This window comes from Pseudonaja textilis, chromosome 18 (genome assembly GCF_049901715.1).
Source record: "Pseudonaja textilis isolate UNSWEBS1 chromosome 18, rPseTex1.2, whole genome shotgun sequence".
NCBI classification, from domain to species: domain Eukaryota; kingdom Metazoa; phylum Chordata; class Lepidosauria; order Squamata; family Elapidae; genus Pseudonaja; species Pseudonaja textilis.
In genome coordinates, this window is record NC_142007.1 from 3,749,375 (window position 1) to 3,762,182 (window position 12,808).

At 45.5% G+C, this 12,808-nt stretch overlaps 1 protein-coding gene across 1 annotated transcript in view; it reads right to left on the reverse strand.

Annotated features, from left to right (window-relative positions):
• Positions 1 to 12,808, reverse strand: part of TTLL10 (tubulin tyrosine ligase like 10) — a 98,772-nt gene that overhangs the window by 21,848 nt on the left and 64,116 nt on the right. Inside the window, exons 2-5 of the mRNA XM_087914905.1 lie at positions 6,651 to 6,798; positions 5,729 to 5,935; positions 5,410 to 5,599; positions 692 to 1,278 (exon numbers count right to left, since the gene is read on the reverse strand). Coding sequence (XP_087771031.1) covers positions 692 to 1,278; positions 5,410 to 5,599; positions 5,729 to 5,935; positions 6,651 to 6,798 — 1,132 coding nt within the window. The remainder of the gene's footprint in view (positions 1 to 691; positions 1,279 to 5,409; positions 5,600 to 5,728; positions 5,936 to 6,650; positions 6,799 to 12,808) is intronic.

Consider the following 12,808-nt stretch of genomic DNA (forward strand, 5'->3'; position numbering starts at 1 on the left):
TCAGACATCTTAGTTGTCAACAGTTCTCAGAGGATCCTGCTCTTGTCAAGGCTTCCTTCCTAGAAGCTGCCCCTGTTCATTTTCCCAGAATATCACATGGATTAATGACTCTAGGGCCGTGATGGTGAACCTAGGGCACACCTGCCAGAGGCGGCACACGTGAGCCCTCTCAGTGGGCACAGGTGCCATTAATAGCTGCTCTTTGGGTTTCTGGCGAGCACGTGTGTGCTGGCCAGCTGGTCTCCCAAAACAGGGCATTTTTCACGCCGTTTTCAGGGTGTTCTTAGGTCGTTTTCTGGAGCATTTTTCAGGCCGTCTTTTGGGCTGTTTTGGCCGGAAAAATGGTTAAAAAACAGGCCGTTTTTCCGGCCATTTTCAGGCCAAACACGGGCTGAAAAACAGCCTAAAAATGGATAAAAACGCCCCCCCCCAAGGCATGCGCACACCCACTAGCTGGTTTTTGGTTTTCCGGCACTCTGGCATGCGCACACATTCTGGTTTGGGCAGTCGGGGCTGAGAAGGTTCGCCATCACTGCTCTAGGGCCTTGTGGGAAATGGGAAGGCAACAACATGGAGGGAAGGGAATGCGCGTCTCTTTCTCAAATAGGGAGAGGAGTTGGGTTTTGGTGGGCAGCAGGCCCACAAGTCAAGCCAGCCTTCTCCTAGCTGGGAGGAAGGCTGTCGGATTCACCTGAGGCTAGTGGTGGAGGTGGAGGAGGTCCATCAGGGCACAGAACGTCTCGAGTTTTGGACTTCGGGTTCTTTTTCCGTTTTCCGACGTGGCCCGTTAAGACCCCGCTGGAGTTTACCTTGCAACTGGAAGTCTGGGCCAAGTCGCTGACTGAGTCCGGAGTGTCCTGGCTCGGATCTTCTGGGAGGGTCTTCACAGGATCTGCCTCACCCCCTTCTCTCCAGGCCAGTTCTCCTCCTGCCACAGCCTCACCGCCTGCTTCCTGGGAGCCTGGGGCTTCCTCCCGACTTTGGCCGGACTCCACACCTTCATTCGTTTTCTCCAGGGTTGTGCTAGGGAGCTCCGAGCGCACATGAAGATCCGGGGCTCCCACCTGCTCGCTACCACTTGGTCCACAGGTACCGAGAGATCCTGCAATGGATGCCACCCTGACCGGCATGCCTTCATTCGCGGGGGGTGAGGGAGGCTGGCTTTGGGAAAGCCCGGCGTCCTCTTCTGCGGGTTCATCTTGCTCACTCGGTGGGTAGAAAATGGATTTTTTCTTTACCTCATCCCTGGCTGAAGCCCATTTGTGTTCTGGACAATGGCTGCAGAGGGGAAAAAAGCAATGGGAACCAGTATTTAATAGAATAGAATAGAATAGAATAGAATAGAAGAGAAGAGAAGAGAAGAGAAGAGAAGAGAAGAGAAGAGAAGAGAAGAGAAGAGAAGAGAAGAGAAGAGAAGAGAAGAGAATTCTTTATTGGCCAAGTGTGATTGGACACAGAAGGAATTTGTCTTGGTGCAAATGCCCTTGGTGTACATAAAAGAAAAGATATATTCGTCAAGAGTCAAGAATCATAAGGTACAATACTTAATAATAGCCATAGGGTTATATAGTCATAGGGTACATAGTAAATAGAATATAGTCATAGGGTAGCAATCAAATCATACCAGTAAACAGTCAATAAAAATCATTAGGATCACAAGGTTACAGTCATGCAGTCACAAGTGGGAGGGGATGTGTGAAAGGAGTGATGAGAAGATTAATAGTAATAGTAATGCAGACTTTGTAAATAATTGGATAGCATTGAGGGAATTATTTATTTAGCAGAGTGATGGTGTTGGGGAAAAAACTGTCCTTGTGTCTAGTTGTTCTGGAGTTGACACAGTTTGTGTCCGGGATGTGAAGGTCTGCAGATATTTTCCCAGTCCTCTTTTTGACTCGTGCAGGACACAGGTCCTCCATGGAAGGCAGGTTGGTAGCAATTGTTATTTTCTGCAGTCCTTATTACTCTCTGAAGTCTGTGTCTGTCCTGCTGGATTGCAGAACCGAACCAGACAGTTATAGTTATAGAAGGGTAGATGACAGACTCAATCATTCCTCTGTAGAACTGGATCAGCAGCTCCTTGGGCAGTTAATTCAAGATTTCTCCCAATTTCTTTAGACAACTTTAGCCAAGTTCTTCAGGGGAAACTCGGTCTTTTCGGGATTGGAGCGTCTGCATTGGGGCATGACCACGTTTCAGACTTGCAAGTGATTTCGCCCATTGGGAATGAACTTGGTTTCAAGGAGGCTTGTAACTAAGGTTAAAAACCAAGTGGGATTAGCAGTGGATAGATTTTTGACAGAGTTCAAATTTGTGTTGAAAGCTGAAATTGCGCTGGGATTTTTGGGGGGTACGCTGCAGCTGCCCCCCCCCAAAAAACCAATGCAGTCTTAGACTGCATCACCAGAGGGACAGAATCCAGATCATGTGAAATGTTAATACCACTTTATAATGGCCACACAGGGAATATCGCATCCAGTTTTGGTCACCACGATACAAAAAAAAAAAGAAGAAGAAGAAGATATTGGGAATCCTAGAGAGAGTGCAGAGAAGAGCAACGAAGACAGTTAAGAGGCAGGAGGCTAAAACATACGATGAAAGATTGCAGGAAGTGGGTATGTCAAGGCCCATCAGAGAAAGGACTTGGGGTGACATGATAGCAGCAGTCTTCCGGTACTAGAGGGGCTGCCCCAAAGAAGAGGGAGTCAAGCTATTCTCCAAAGCACCTGAGAAGGCAGGACAAGAAGCAACGGGTGGAAACTCATCAAGGAGAGGTCCAACCTACAAATAAAGAGACGTTTCCTGACAGGGAGGACAATTAATCCGTGGAATGGCTTGCCTCCTAGAAGTTGTGGATGCTCCAACACTGGAGGTTTTTTTAAGGAGAGATTTGTTCAGAGCGGTCTAGGGCAGGGGACTTCAGACATGACAGCTTGAAGACTTGTGGGCTTCAATTCCCAGAATTCCGCAGCTAACATGACTGGAATGAAGGAATTCCAGGAGTTCGAAGTCCGCAAGCCTCGAAGCTGTCCAGTCTGAAGAGCCTTGGTCTAGGGTCTCCTGCTTGAGCAGGGGGTTGGACTAGAAGACCTCTAAGGTCCCTTCCTCCTCTGTTATTCTGTGGATTTCTTGAAAGCACTAACTGCCACCCAGTTGCTCTTTGGGGAGGTTGTTTTGAACCCACCCTCACGCCACCCCACCCCAAGGAAGGAGGAAAAACAGAAGTAACCGAAGTCTAACCTTGGCTTGGCGTGACCTACATGCTTGGAGAGGGCTTTAGAGGGTGTGTTTCTCAGATCAGTCATGATGAAACTTGACAGGGCTTTCACAGCAAATGCTCTCCTGTCTCCTCAGCCGGGTCTCCAAGCATCCAGATTCAGACAGCTGTGTTTTCCCCCACCCGGGGAGGGTGCAGGCAGCCTTGGGTGCTGTCAACAAGAGCCCGTCTCCTAGTAACGGCTGCTTGGAAACCGTTGCTGGTGCCGGGAGAAATTCCCGCCGTGGAAGTCGGAGCCCGGTCAGGTAGAGGTGTGTGAACCTTCCCCCTTGAAGCAGCCGGAGAGAGCATATTCCTTCTCTGTCTCTCCCTTTGGCTCCAGTCCTGCCCCAGTCGTGGTGGGGCGTGTCTCTGCCTCTCTGTGGGGGCTTTCCCACAATGCTCCCGTTCTGGGGGCTGTCAGGGGCATTGTGGGAAATCAAAAGCAGAGCAGGGCTCTTGTGGATGCGCAGCTTTTAAAGGAGCCATGAATCCTTGCAGTGGGAGGTATTGAGCTCTAAATAGGCAGGGGGTGTAAAACAACCCCTTCGGTACAGGTGTGGAACCGCCTGGTATCGCCGGCATCGTTTCCATCTGGTTATTTGGCTTTATTTTTATTTACAGAGTTATATTTATGTACTATCAGACTTGAGCTGACGGGTATCCAGTTAAGCTAGGATTCTGGGGAAGTGAACTGCAGACCAAATCTTTGGAAAAGGAAGGGGGAATTGGATAAGGTCGTCCTGGCAGGACTCAAGCGTGTTCAAGTGTGCTGTCAAATAAGACCAGGGGGAAATACAGATGGGGGAAACAGGCACCTTAGAAAGGAAGATTGCCTCCTGTTTAGAGCTCCCTTGATGTGGAATTTTTTTTTTTACTCATTTCAGTTTTAAAAATCTCAGGTCACTGATCTGTTCCAAAGTGATTTTTTTTCTTTCCCAGTGAAAGATGATAAATAGGTAGGTAGATAGATAGACAGATAGACAGACATATGAGATAGATGATGGAGGGATGAATGGATGGATGGATAAATAGAGGGGGAGAGAAGGAGATAAAGAGAGCGGGTAGATGTTCTCGAACGGGGTGCCGAATGTGTTAAAGGGCCCCATTTCCTAATTTTATTACTAACTGGCCTCTTTGTGTATTTGTTTTGGATGCTTCTATTGTTTTTCATTGTTTTAAAATGATGTCAGGATCTTCGTTGTAATATATTTTGTGAATTTTAAGCCACCCAGAGTCATTGACTGAGTTGGATGACTATAGAAATTGAACAGATGAGAGAGAGAGAGAGAGAGAGAGAGAGAGAGATATGATGATGATGATGATACAGAGAAGTAGATAGATTAAATAGATGACAGAAGTGGTGATGATGATGAGATAGATATGATAAATAGATAGATAGATAGATAGATAGATAGATAGATAGATAGATAGATAGATAGATAGATAGATAGATAGATAGATGATAGATAGATAGATAGATAGATAAATAGATAGATAGATAGATAGATAGATAGATAGATAGATGATAAATACTGTAGATAGATGATACACAGCAGTAGATAAACAGGTGACAGAACTGATGATGATGAGAGAGATATGATAGACAGACGGACGGACGAACGGATGGATTGAGATAGATGTTAGATGGATGGATGGATGGATGGACGGATGGATTGAGATAGATGATGGATGGATGGATAAATGGCTTGCAGATATTCTCTTGATAAGGTGTTCCGTATTCCGTGCCTGGATCTCGCCCGCCTGCCTCTGACCAATCATTATTCACTGCTGCCTTTGTGAGTGGCTGTTCAGGCGAGGCCTTTGAAATCGTAATGATACCTTTGGATTTCACGCTGCAGATGAAGGCCAGGCGGAGGAGAAGGAAGGCGGGACGAGGACTGGCACATCTCAAATCGCCAGGAACAATGGTGGGCGTCAAACATTCCCAGAGGCGCCAGCAGAAGAGAATTACATGGCAGGGATGCCAGAAGAATGACAATAGTGACTTTCAAAGGGATGCCTCTGTATATACATGGAGACACACACATACACACACACACACGTAAAAGTTCTATTCTCGAGCTTGCGAATTCCGAATTTCTTTAGTACAACAGTCTGAGAGAGATGGAATGGCAGACGCAAACGTTCACCTGACACAAACGCCCTGCAGCCACGTCTCAATGGACTTGAAGTGGTATTTCATGTCTCCATAGGAGCTGGAGATGAACCTGTAGGATTCGAAGACCTGGGCTCGGCCGCGCTTCCTCCTGGCCCCCAGGCTGCGTTCTCCGTCCCCCAGCCAGATTTCTACATGGACGATGTCGTGGGGTTGCCTCTTACCTGCAAAGGAAGGGACACAGTGACACCTGGTCAGGCAGCACAACCTAGCTTGGCAAACGTTCCCTAGTTTGTCCCAGGTGTAGATGGGAGGGCAGGGAAGCGAGTGGGTCCCCACAGAAGGGCATTTACGTCGTGGGTCGAAGTAAACTCCCGAGATGAAGATGAGATCACCGGGCTGCAAATGATCCTCACTGGGTAGGGTCACAGGAAGGGTGTCATACTGATAGGCTTGGTTGCCCGAGCCCATGTAGAAGCCAAAATCGTCTGCCAAGTCTCGCACTGCTTTCCGGATGAACCCACAACAATCCAGGAAAAGGGGAGACTCGTATTCAGGACCTGGAACAGGCAAAAATTAAAGCGGGCGGGGAGAAGGTCATCAGAAACTTAACTAGAGGGGGAAGGTGAGAAATTCCCCCCTCCCCTCGCCCCCAAAAAACCCCCTCTAGGTTTTTCAACCAACTGTCCCAAAGCTCCTGTCTTAGAAGGTTTGGCAATGGCAGTCCCGCTCATTTGGAGGGCAGCAGCTTCGGGATGGTTGAGCACAGGATGGTTGAGCACAGGAGAAAATCGAGGGAGGGGAGAACTGCTTATATTCACCCTCTAGCTAAGGAGAAAAATAGCACAATCTAGCTCCGACCGCAATGGAGCCTGAAATGTACGTGACTAAAGGAAACATCGGTTAAGGAAATTTTTGCTCCGTTTTACGACTTGCTATGGTTTGTTAAGCAAATCCGGGTTTCCCCGTTGCTTGTCAGACGGTCGCAAAAGCAGATCACGTGATCCTGAAATAGGAACCGCTTGCCAAGGGCCTGAACTTTGATCACAGGGCCGTGGAGATCCTGCAGTGGTTGTAGGTGTGAAAAATGGTGGTTTTTCGGTGCTGTCGTTAACTTTTGAACAGTCACTAAATGAATGGCTGTAAGCCCAGGACTACCTGCATCTTGGCAAGGAAGACGGACGCTTCTCCAATGGTGGAGATCGAAATGCCCACCCAACTGCCCATGTTATGGGCATCATCTTTTGCCTGTTGACTCCAGAATATGGTTCTTACTTCCAGGCTGATGGTATTTCTTGGCATACGGTGTACCAACGTAGCTCTGGGCCTGCTGGAGGAACTTCATGCGAAGTTGCCACCTCTCATCGGGTTGCTGCAGCCTTCGGGCCAGCGTGTTTTTCTTCCTGGCTTGTCTGAATTCCTCCTACAGCCAAAGGGAAGGATGGAAAAAAGGAACCTTAAATAAATAAATATATATATATATATATTCTATTTGCACATTTTTCTTTAACATAAATGAGTGCTTAATAAATAGTATATTGTGTGGGTCAATTTACTTATACAAAATATCAATTATAGTAACAGTATTTACTTGTACATAGTGGTATTCCTCCGACTTCTAATTTCTACCTTTATTGTCTAACCATTTGTAAAACAAATGCCATGTTAAAAAATATTCTGTATCTTCTTTAACCTTTATCTTTAATGTTAACCTATCCATTTCCGTATAAACTAATATTTTTTTAATTATGTTTTCCTCTGTAGGAATTTCCTCATTTTTCCAATATTGTGCAAATACAATTCTTGCTGCTGTCAACAGATGTCATATTAAATATACAACCCCTTTGTCATATTTTTCTGGTAATATACCTAACAGAAATATCTCTGGCTTTAGATCTACATGTTGCTTCATCGTTTTCTCGAACCAGGTATGTATTTTGCTTTTGAAATTCTTGTCATAACAGCAAAGGAAGGAGGATGAAGAGGGAAGAGGAAAAATAAACCCATTAGACATGTTGGACAGAAAGTTATGGTAGGTGCCCATCAGGTCAATGTTGACCCTCCGTGAGGATCTATCCTTAACAGTCTTTATGGATCAGGTATTGATTGCAAAGGGACTAGTAGGAAGGCAAAGGGAGAAATCTGAAAAAAGCCTTTATTATTATTATTTATTTTTATATTTGCTATATATAGAAAGAGCAACTGTTTCAATGTCTAAATAAACAGCGTGTTATCTTGTTACAGTTAGTTGGAGCAATCATCATCATAATAAAATTCATTAGTAGTAGTCATATAATAACAGTGTTTCCTTGTCATGATATTAATTCTTGTTGATTATTGATACTAATTCATATTAATAATAAACATGTCATAATAAGCCCTCATAGTGAAGTTAACCCTTCTCTTATAATTTTAAACATTCTAACTTCCGATCCTAGTAACTATTGATAAAACGAATGCCATATTTCAAAATGTTCCATGCCTTCTCTTTAATTTCAAGTATTAATCTACCCATTTCAGCACATTCTAGTATTTTTTATTTATTTATTGTCTTCTCTTCTGTAGGAATCTCCACATTTTTCCAATGTCGTGCAAATATAATTCTGGCTGCTGTTGACACAGGTAATATTAGATATATAGTCACTTTATTATCTTTTCCTGGTATGATGTCCAACAGAAATATTTCTGGTTTTAGATCTACGTTCCTTTATCATTTTTTTTCTATGTATTGGACAAAGTCTTAGTGAGACTGAGGTTGCAGGCAGGAATTAATGATCTGTGTCTGGTGCCTGGCATTTTTTCAGTGAGACTTTAGAACAAACAGAAAAATGTGGCTCTGCGATTACCAACAGCAGGAAGAATGAGGAAGAGAATTCAGGAGTCCTTCCCCATCGCTGCTCCTTCTCTCTTTCTGGTCGGCCGCAATCTTGGGTGGGGCCACCCTCCCCGGCCTGACCTCATCCCAGATGCCATCAAGGAGCCCGAGAAACGGGCACGAGCTTGCCGCGGTTCCTGCCCAGGGCCGAACTGCTTGCAAAAGGCAGACACTGGACTCCTTTTGGAGAAACGGGCGGAGCGGTTTATAAAGCGGTGGATCATTGGTTGACTTTGCCGTAGGGCCGGGCTGCGGGTCTGTCCACCTCCCAGAAGGCTTCATGGGAAATATGGCTTGGCCCTTCTGAGGGATATAGAATAGAATAACAGAGTTGGCAGGGACCTTGGAGGTCTTCTAGTCCAACCCTTGGCTTAGGCAGGAAACCCCCTACCACTTCAGGCAAAGGGTTATCCAATCTCTTCTTAAAAACTTCCAGGGTTGGAGCGTTTACAACTTCTGGAGGCAAGCTGTTCCACTGATTAATTTCTCCTTAGTTCTAGGTTGCTTCTCTCCTTGGTTAGTTTCCACCCATTTCTTCTTCTCCTCCCCTCAGGTGCTTTGGAGAATAGCTTGACTCCCTCTTCTTTGGGGCAGCCCCTGAGATATTGGAAGACTGCTATCATGTCTCCCCTAGTCCTTCTTTTCATTAAACTAGACTGCAACCGTTCTTTATATATTTTAACCTCCAGTCCCCTAATCTTCTTGGTTGCTCTTCTCTGCACTCTTTCTAGAGTCTCAACATCTTTTTTACATCGTGGTGACCAAAACTGGATGCAGGATTCCAAGTGTGGCCTTACCAAGGCCTTATAAATGAGATCAGCCTGGAAAAGGCACAGCACGGAAGGAAAGTGGATGGGCACGGACGAGGGGGAGGGGGGAAAAAAAACTCCCTTTCACATGCCACAATTTTTAACTTGCAGGAGGTGAAATAGATTTGGGGTTAACAAACCAGAAGTGAAAAGACGGTCGGAGAGAGAAAGAGAAAAGGAAATGGTCCATAAGAAGAAAGAAAGAAAAAAAAAAGCAGACAAGGCTAACATAAAGCAGAGGTTTATCCTAGTCACCTCTTCATTCCAAATCATGAGATCTAGAGCCTTGCCTGGCTCCGGCAGCTCTCAGATTAAAACAGCCAAGATGATTTTTGTGAGTGTTACTTCTTACCTGCCAAGACCGGCGAAATCTTGACAGTATTAACTCTGAAGTTGGCAAAACAGGAGAAAATAAATATTTACAAGGGGGGAGAAAAAAAAAATTGAATGGAAGCGAGGAGATGGATCTCCACCATGCAACTAGCACAGACATCATCAGCCCCGGAAAGCCGAATTAAATAGCAAGGGGTTAAAAACAGGAAAGCAGACCAGGCATGGCGTCACTCTCAAAAGGGGGCCGGCTGGCATTCCTTAAAGTAAATCATTGGCACGGCTGAGTTCGGCTTACCAGCAGGCCAACATTGAGATGTTGGAAAAGAATGAAAGGTAGAGATGGATGGCCCTTTTTCCCCCCCACCCCCTTCACCAGGCTGATTAATCTCTCGATGAAAAGCCCATAGCCAAAGACCCCGCTGCTTGCAAACTTCACACAACATCCTCTCACAGGCTGTTTTTTTTTGGGGGGAAGCAAAGCCAGCCATCTGTGCCGGCAAGGGCCTGCAGCAGAGGGAGGCTTTTAAAATCGTTTTCCGTCGGCCCGGCAGGGAGAAAAAAACTTTCAAGGTAAAAAAACAAACAAACCTGCCCACTTCTGCGATCAATTGGGGATGATGGGATGCTGGGCTTTGAAGCTCTGGACCTGGGTCCCAAAAGAGGCCGAGTTATTGATGGAGAGTTTCCCACAGTCCTCAGTGGTTAATAACTAATTGCCAGCCAGCGTTGACTTCAAGCAGACGGCTGGCTTGTAAATGAAATTAAAAGCCCCCTGACCTCTCATGTAACAGTGGTTTAATGTTTCTCCCCGGGGACCTGGTCTCGGGTTTCCCAGGCTGGTTTTCCTTCTTCCCACCAAGGGGTGGAGTCCGAGCCTTTAGGGGGAAGTCTTTCCTTCCCATCTCGGTTTACAAAAGCAGCCACCATTCTTTGCAAGGCTATACAGTATAGGATTCCGCAAGGAAGGAAGGTGGGAGGGTTACCTGCTGTTGGGAGAATTAATCCAGTTTTTTCTTTTTTAATTTCAGCCTGGAATGGAGGACAGGGCTTTTCTGGGCAAGCCAAGCCAACCCACCCCCCAATTCGATCCCAGGCCCGGCTGGAAAACACCCCGCCCCCCACCCTTGTGAATTATTTGCAGGCTTCCTCATCACCCAGTATCATGGTTTGTTTGCACAAGCCCCAAGGGGGGCAGGTTCCCACAGTCTGTTCCCAAAGCCACCGTTTGCAAACAAGGGCGCCAGAGGTCAAGGCGAGGCACCTGGAGAAGGGAGAGTGACAAAGAACGCCCCTGTTTGGCAGGAAGCAAGGGCCATGGGATGAAGCCACAACGGGGAGGCGTTCAAGGGAGGCGGGGGGGTCACGTCTCCTGGAGTGGCAATCCCGACTTCCTGGCTGGCTTTTGGGGGCCAAGGACGGTCCAGGAAGGCCGGTCCATTGGAGGGTTTGCAAATTCTTTTGGTTCTTGTTTTGAATCCAAGGGTGTCTAAATTGCAATACGTTGGTGGAAAAGGTTTGCCCAAAAAGGACAGGTTTAGAAGAAGTGGGAAAGGGTGGGAGAACATCAGCAGTGCAAACACGAGTGCAAAGTCTGTTTAGAATAGAATAGAATAGAATAGAATAGAATAGAATAGAATAGAATAGAATAGAATAGAATAGAATAGAATAGAATAGAATAGAATAGAAGGAGAAGGAGAAGGAGAAGTAGAAGTAGAAGTAGAAGTAGAAATAGAATAGAATAGAAACAGAATAGGAATAGAATAGAAATAGAATAGAATAGAACAGAAATAGAATAGAATAGAATACCTTTATTGTCATTGCATTCCACGAATACAATGGAATTTGAAAGCTACTCCAGCACAGTGCCCCAAACACCACATCACAATCACACAAGAACAAGAACAAGAACAAGAACAACAACAACAACAACAATAATAATAATAATAATAATAAATCACAAATGCACTGTTTTATTCAAGACAATTACTGCCTTGGAAAAGAAACTGTTTCTCAATCTATTAGTCCTCATTTTAAGACACCTATAACGCCTCCCTGATGGTAACAATTCAAAATATGAATGTCCAGGATGAGAAGGGTCTGTGGAGATTTTTAGTGCTCTAGAGAGAAGTCTGGTCTTTGCAATCTTTTTCAAAGAAGAAAGAGAGCAACCGATGATTTTTTGTGCTGTGTTTATAACTCTCTGGAGCATCTTCTTATCCACTGCAGAGCATCCAACCTACCACACAGTCACACAGTAGGCCAAAATGCTCCCGATGGTAAACCAGTAAAAAGTAACCAACAACTTCTCACCCAGACCACTCTTTTTCCAGCAACCTCAGAAAGTGCAGGTGCTTTGGGGCCTTCTTTGCAGTGGCCATAGTGTGGACCGAGCAAGTAAGGTTGTCGGAAATATAAGTTCCTAGAAATGTAACTATGAACTCTTTCCACACAGTCTCCATTGATATATCGTGGGAGAGGCTTAGGGATGGGATGGGCCAAGAACAGAGTTGGAAGGGACCTTGGAGGTCTTCTAGTCCAACCCCCTTTCAGGTGCTTTGGAGAATAGATGCACCCCCCCCTTGGGGCAGCCCCTCAAATATTAGAAGACTGCTATCGTGCCACTCCTAGTCCTTCTATTCACTAGACTATACACACCCAATTCCAGGAACCATTCGTTGTATGTTTTAGCCTCCAGGCTCCTAATCGACTTTGTCGCTCTCTTCTGCGCTCTTTCCAAAGTCTCAAAGTCTTTTTTTTATGATGCAAAACTCGATGCAATATTCCAGGTGTGCCGGCCACCTGGACGATAAACATTTGGGGTTTTGTTTGCGGCCATGTCTACAAGAATAGAAAGCGCATTCAGTGTGAAGGATGTGTCTGACGTGTAACAAAGTGCATTTCCACCAACGTAAGAAGAATCTTGGGGTCGTTCTGAGCCCCGAACGGTGTTCATGAAGCCTCCTAGTTGAGTCATAACCTTTGCACTCCTAGTTGTGAATGTGAGGTGGCTGTAATATTAGCGGTGAGTGAAAAATGCCCGGTGTGGTTTTTCTACCCCAACAGCATTCACCTCCAGCCCTTAGGTAACTTTGAATATACTTGAATATGAATATACTTTTCCCCCACCCCATGAAAACTACACCCAGGTAGTCCTTGGCTTACAACCACAGCTGAGCCCACCATGTTCTGTTGCTAAGCGAGACAGGTGAATTTTGCCCCGTTTTATGACCTTTCTTGCCACGGTGGTTAAGGGAATCGCTGCAGTTGTTAAGTGAGTCACACGGTCGTTAAGTCATTATGTACATTAGGACTGTGAAAATAAACACAAACACACATCCTTCACATTCTATACAATTGAACTGAAACACACACACACACGATATTGCATTAATATTGCACTATACATTAGGATTCAA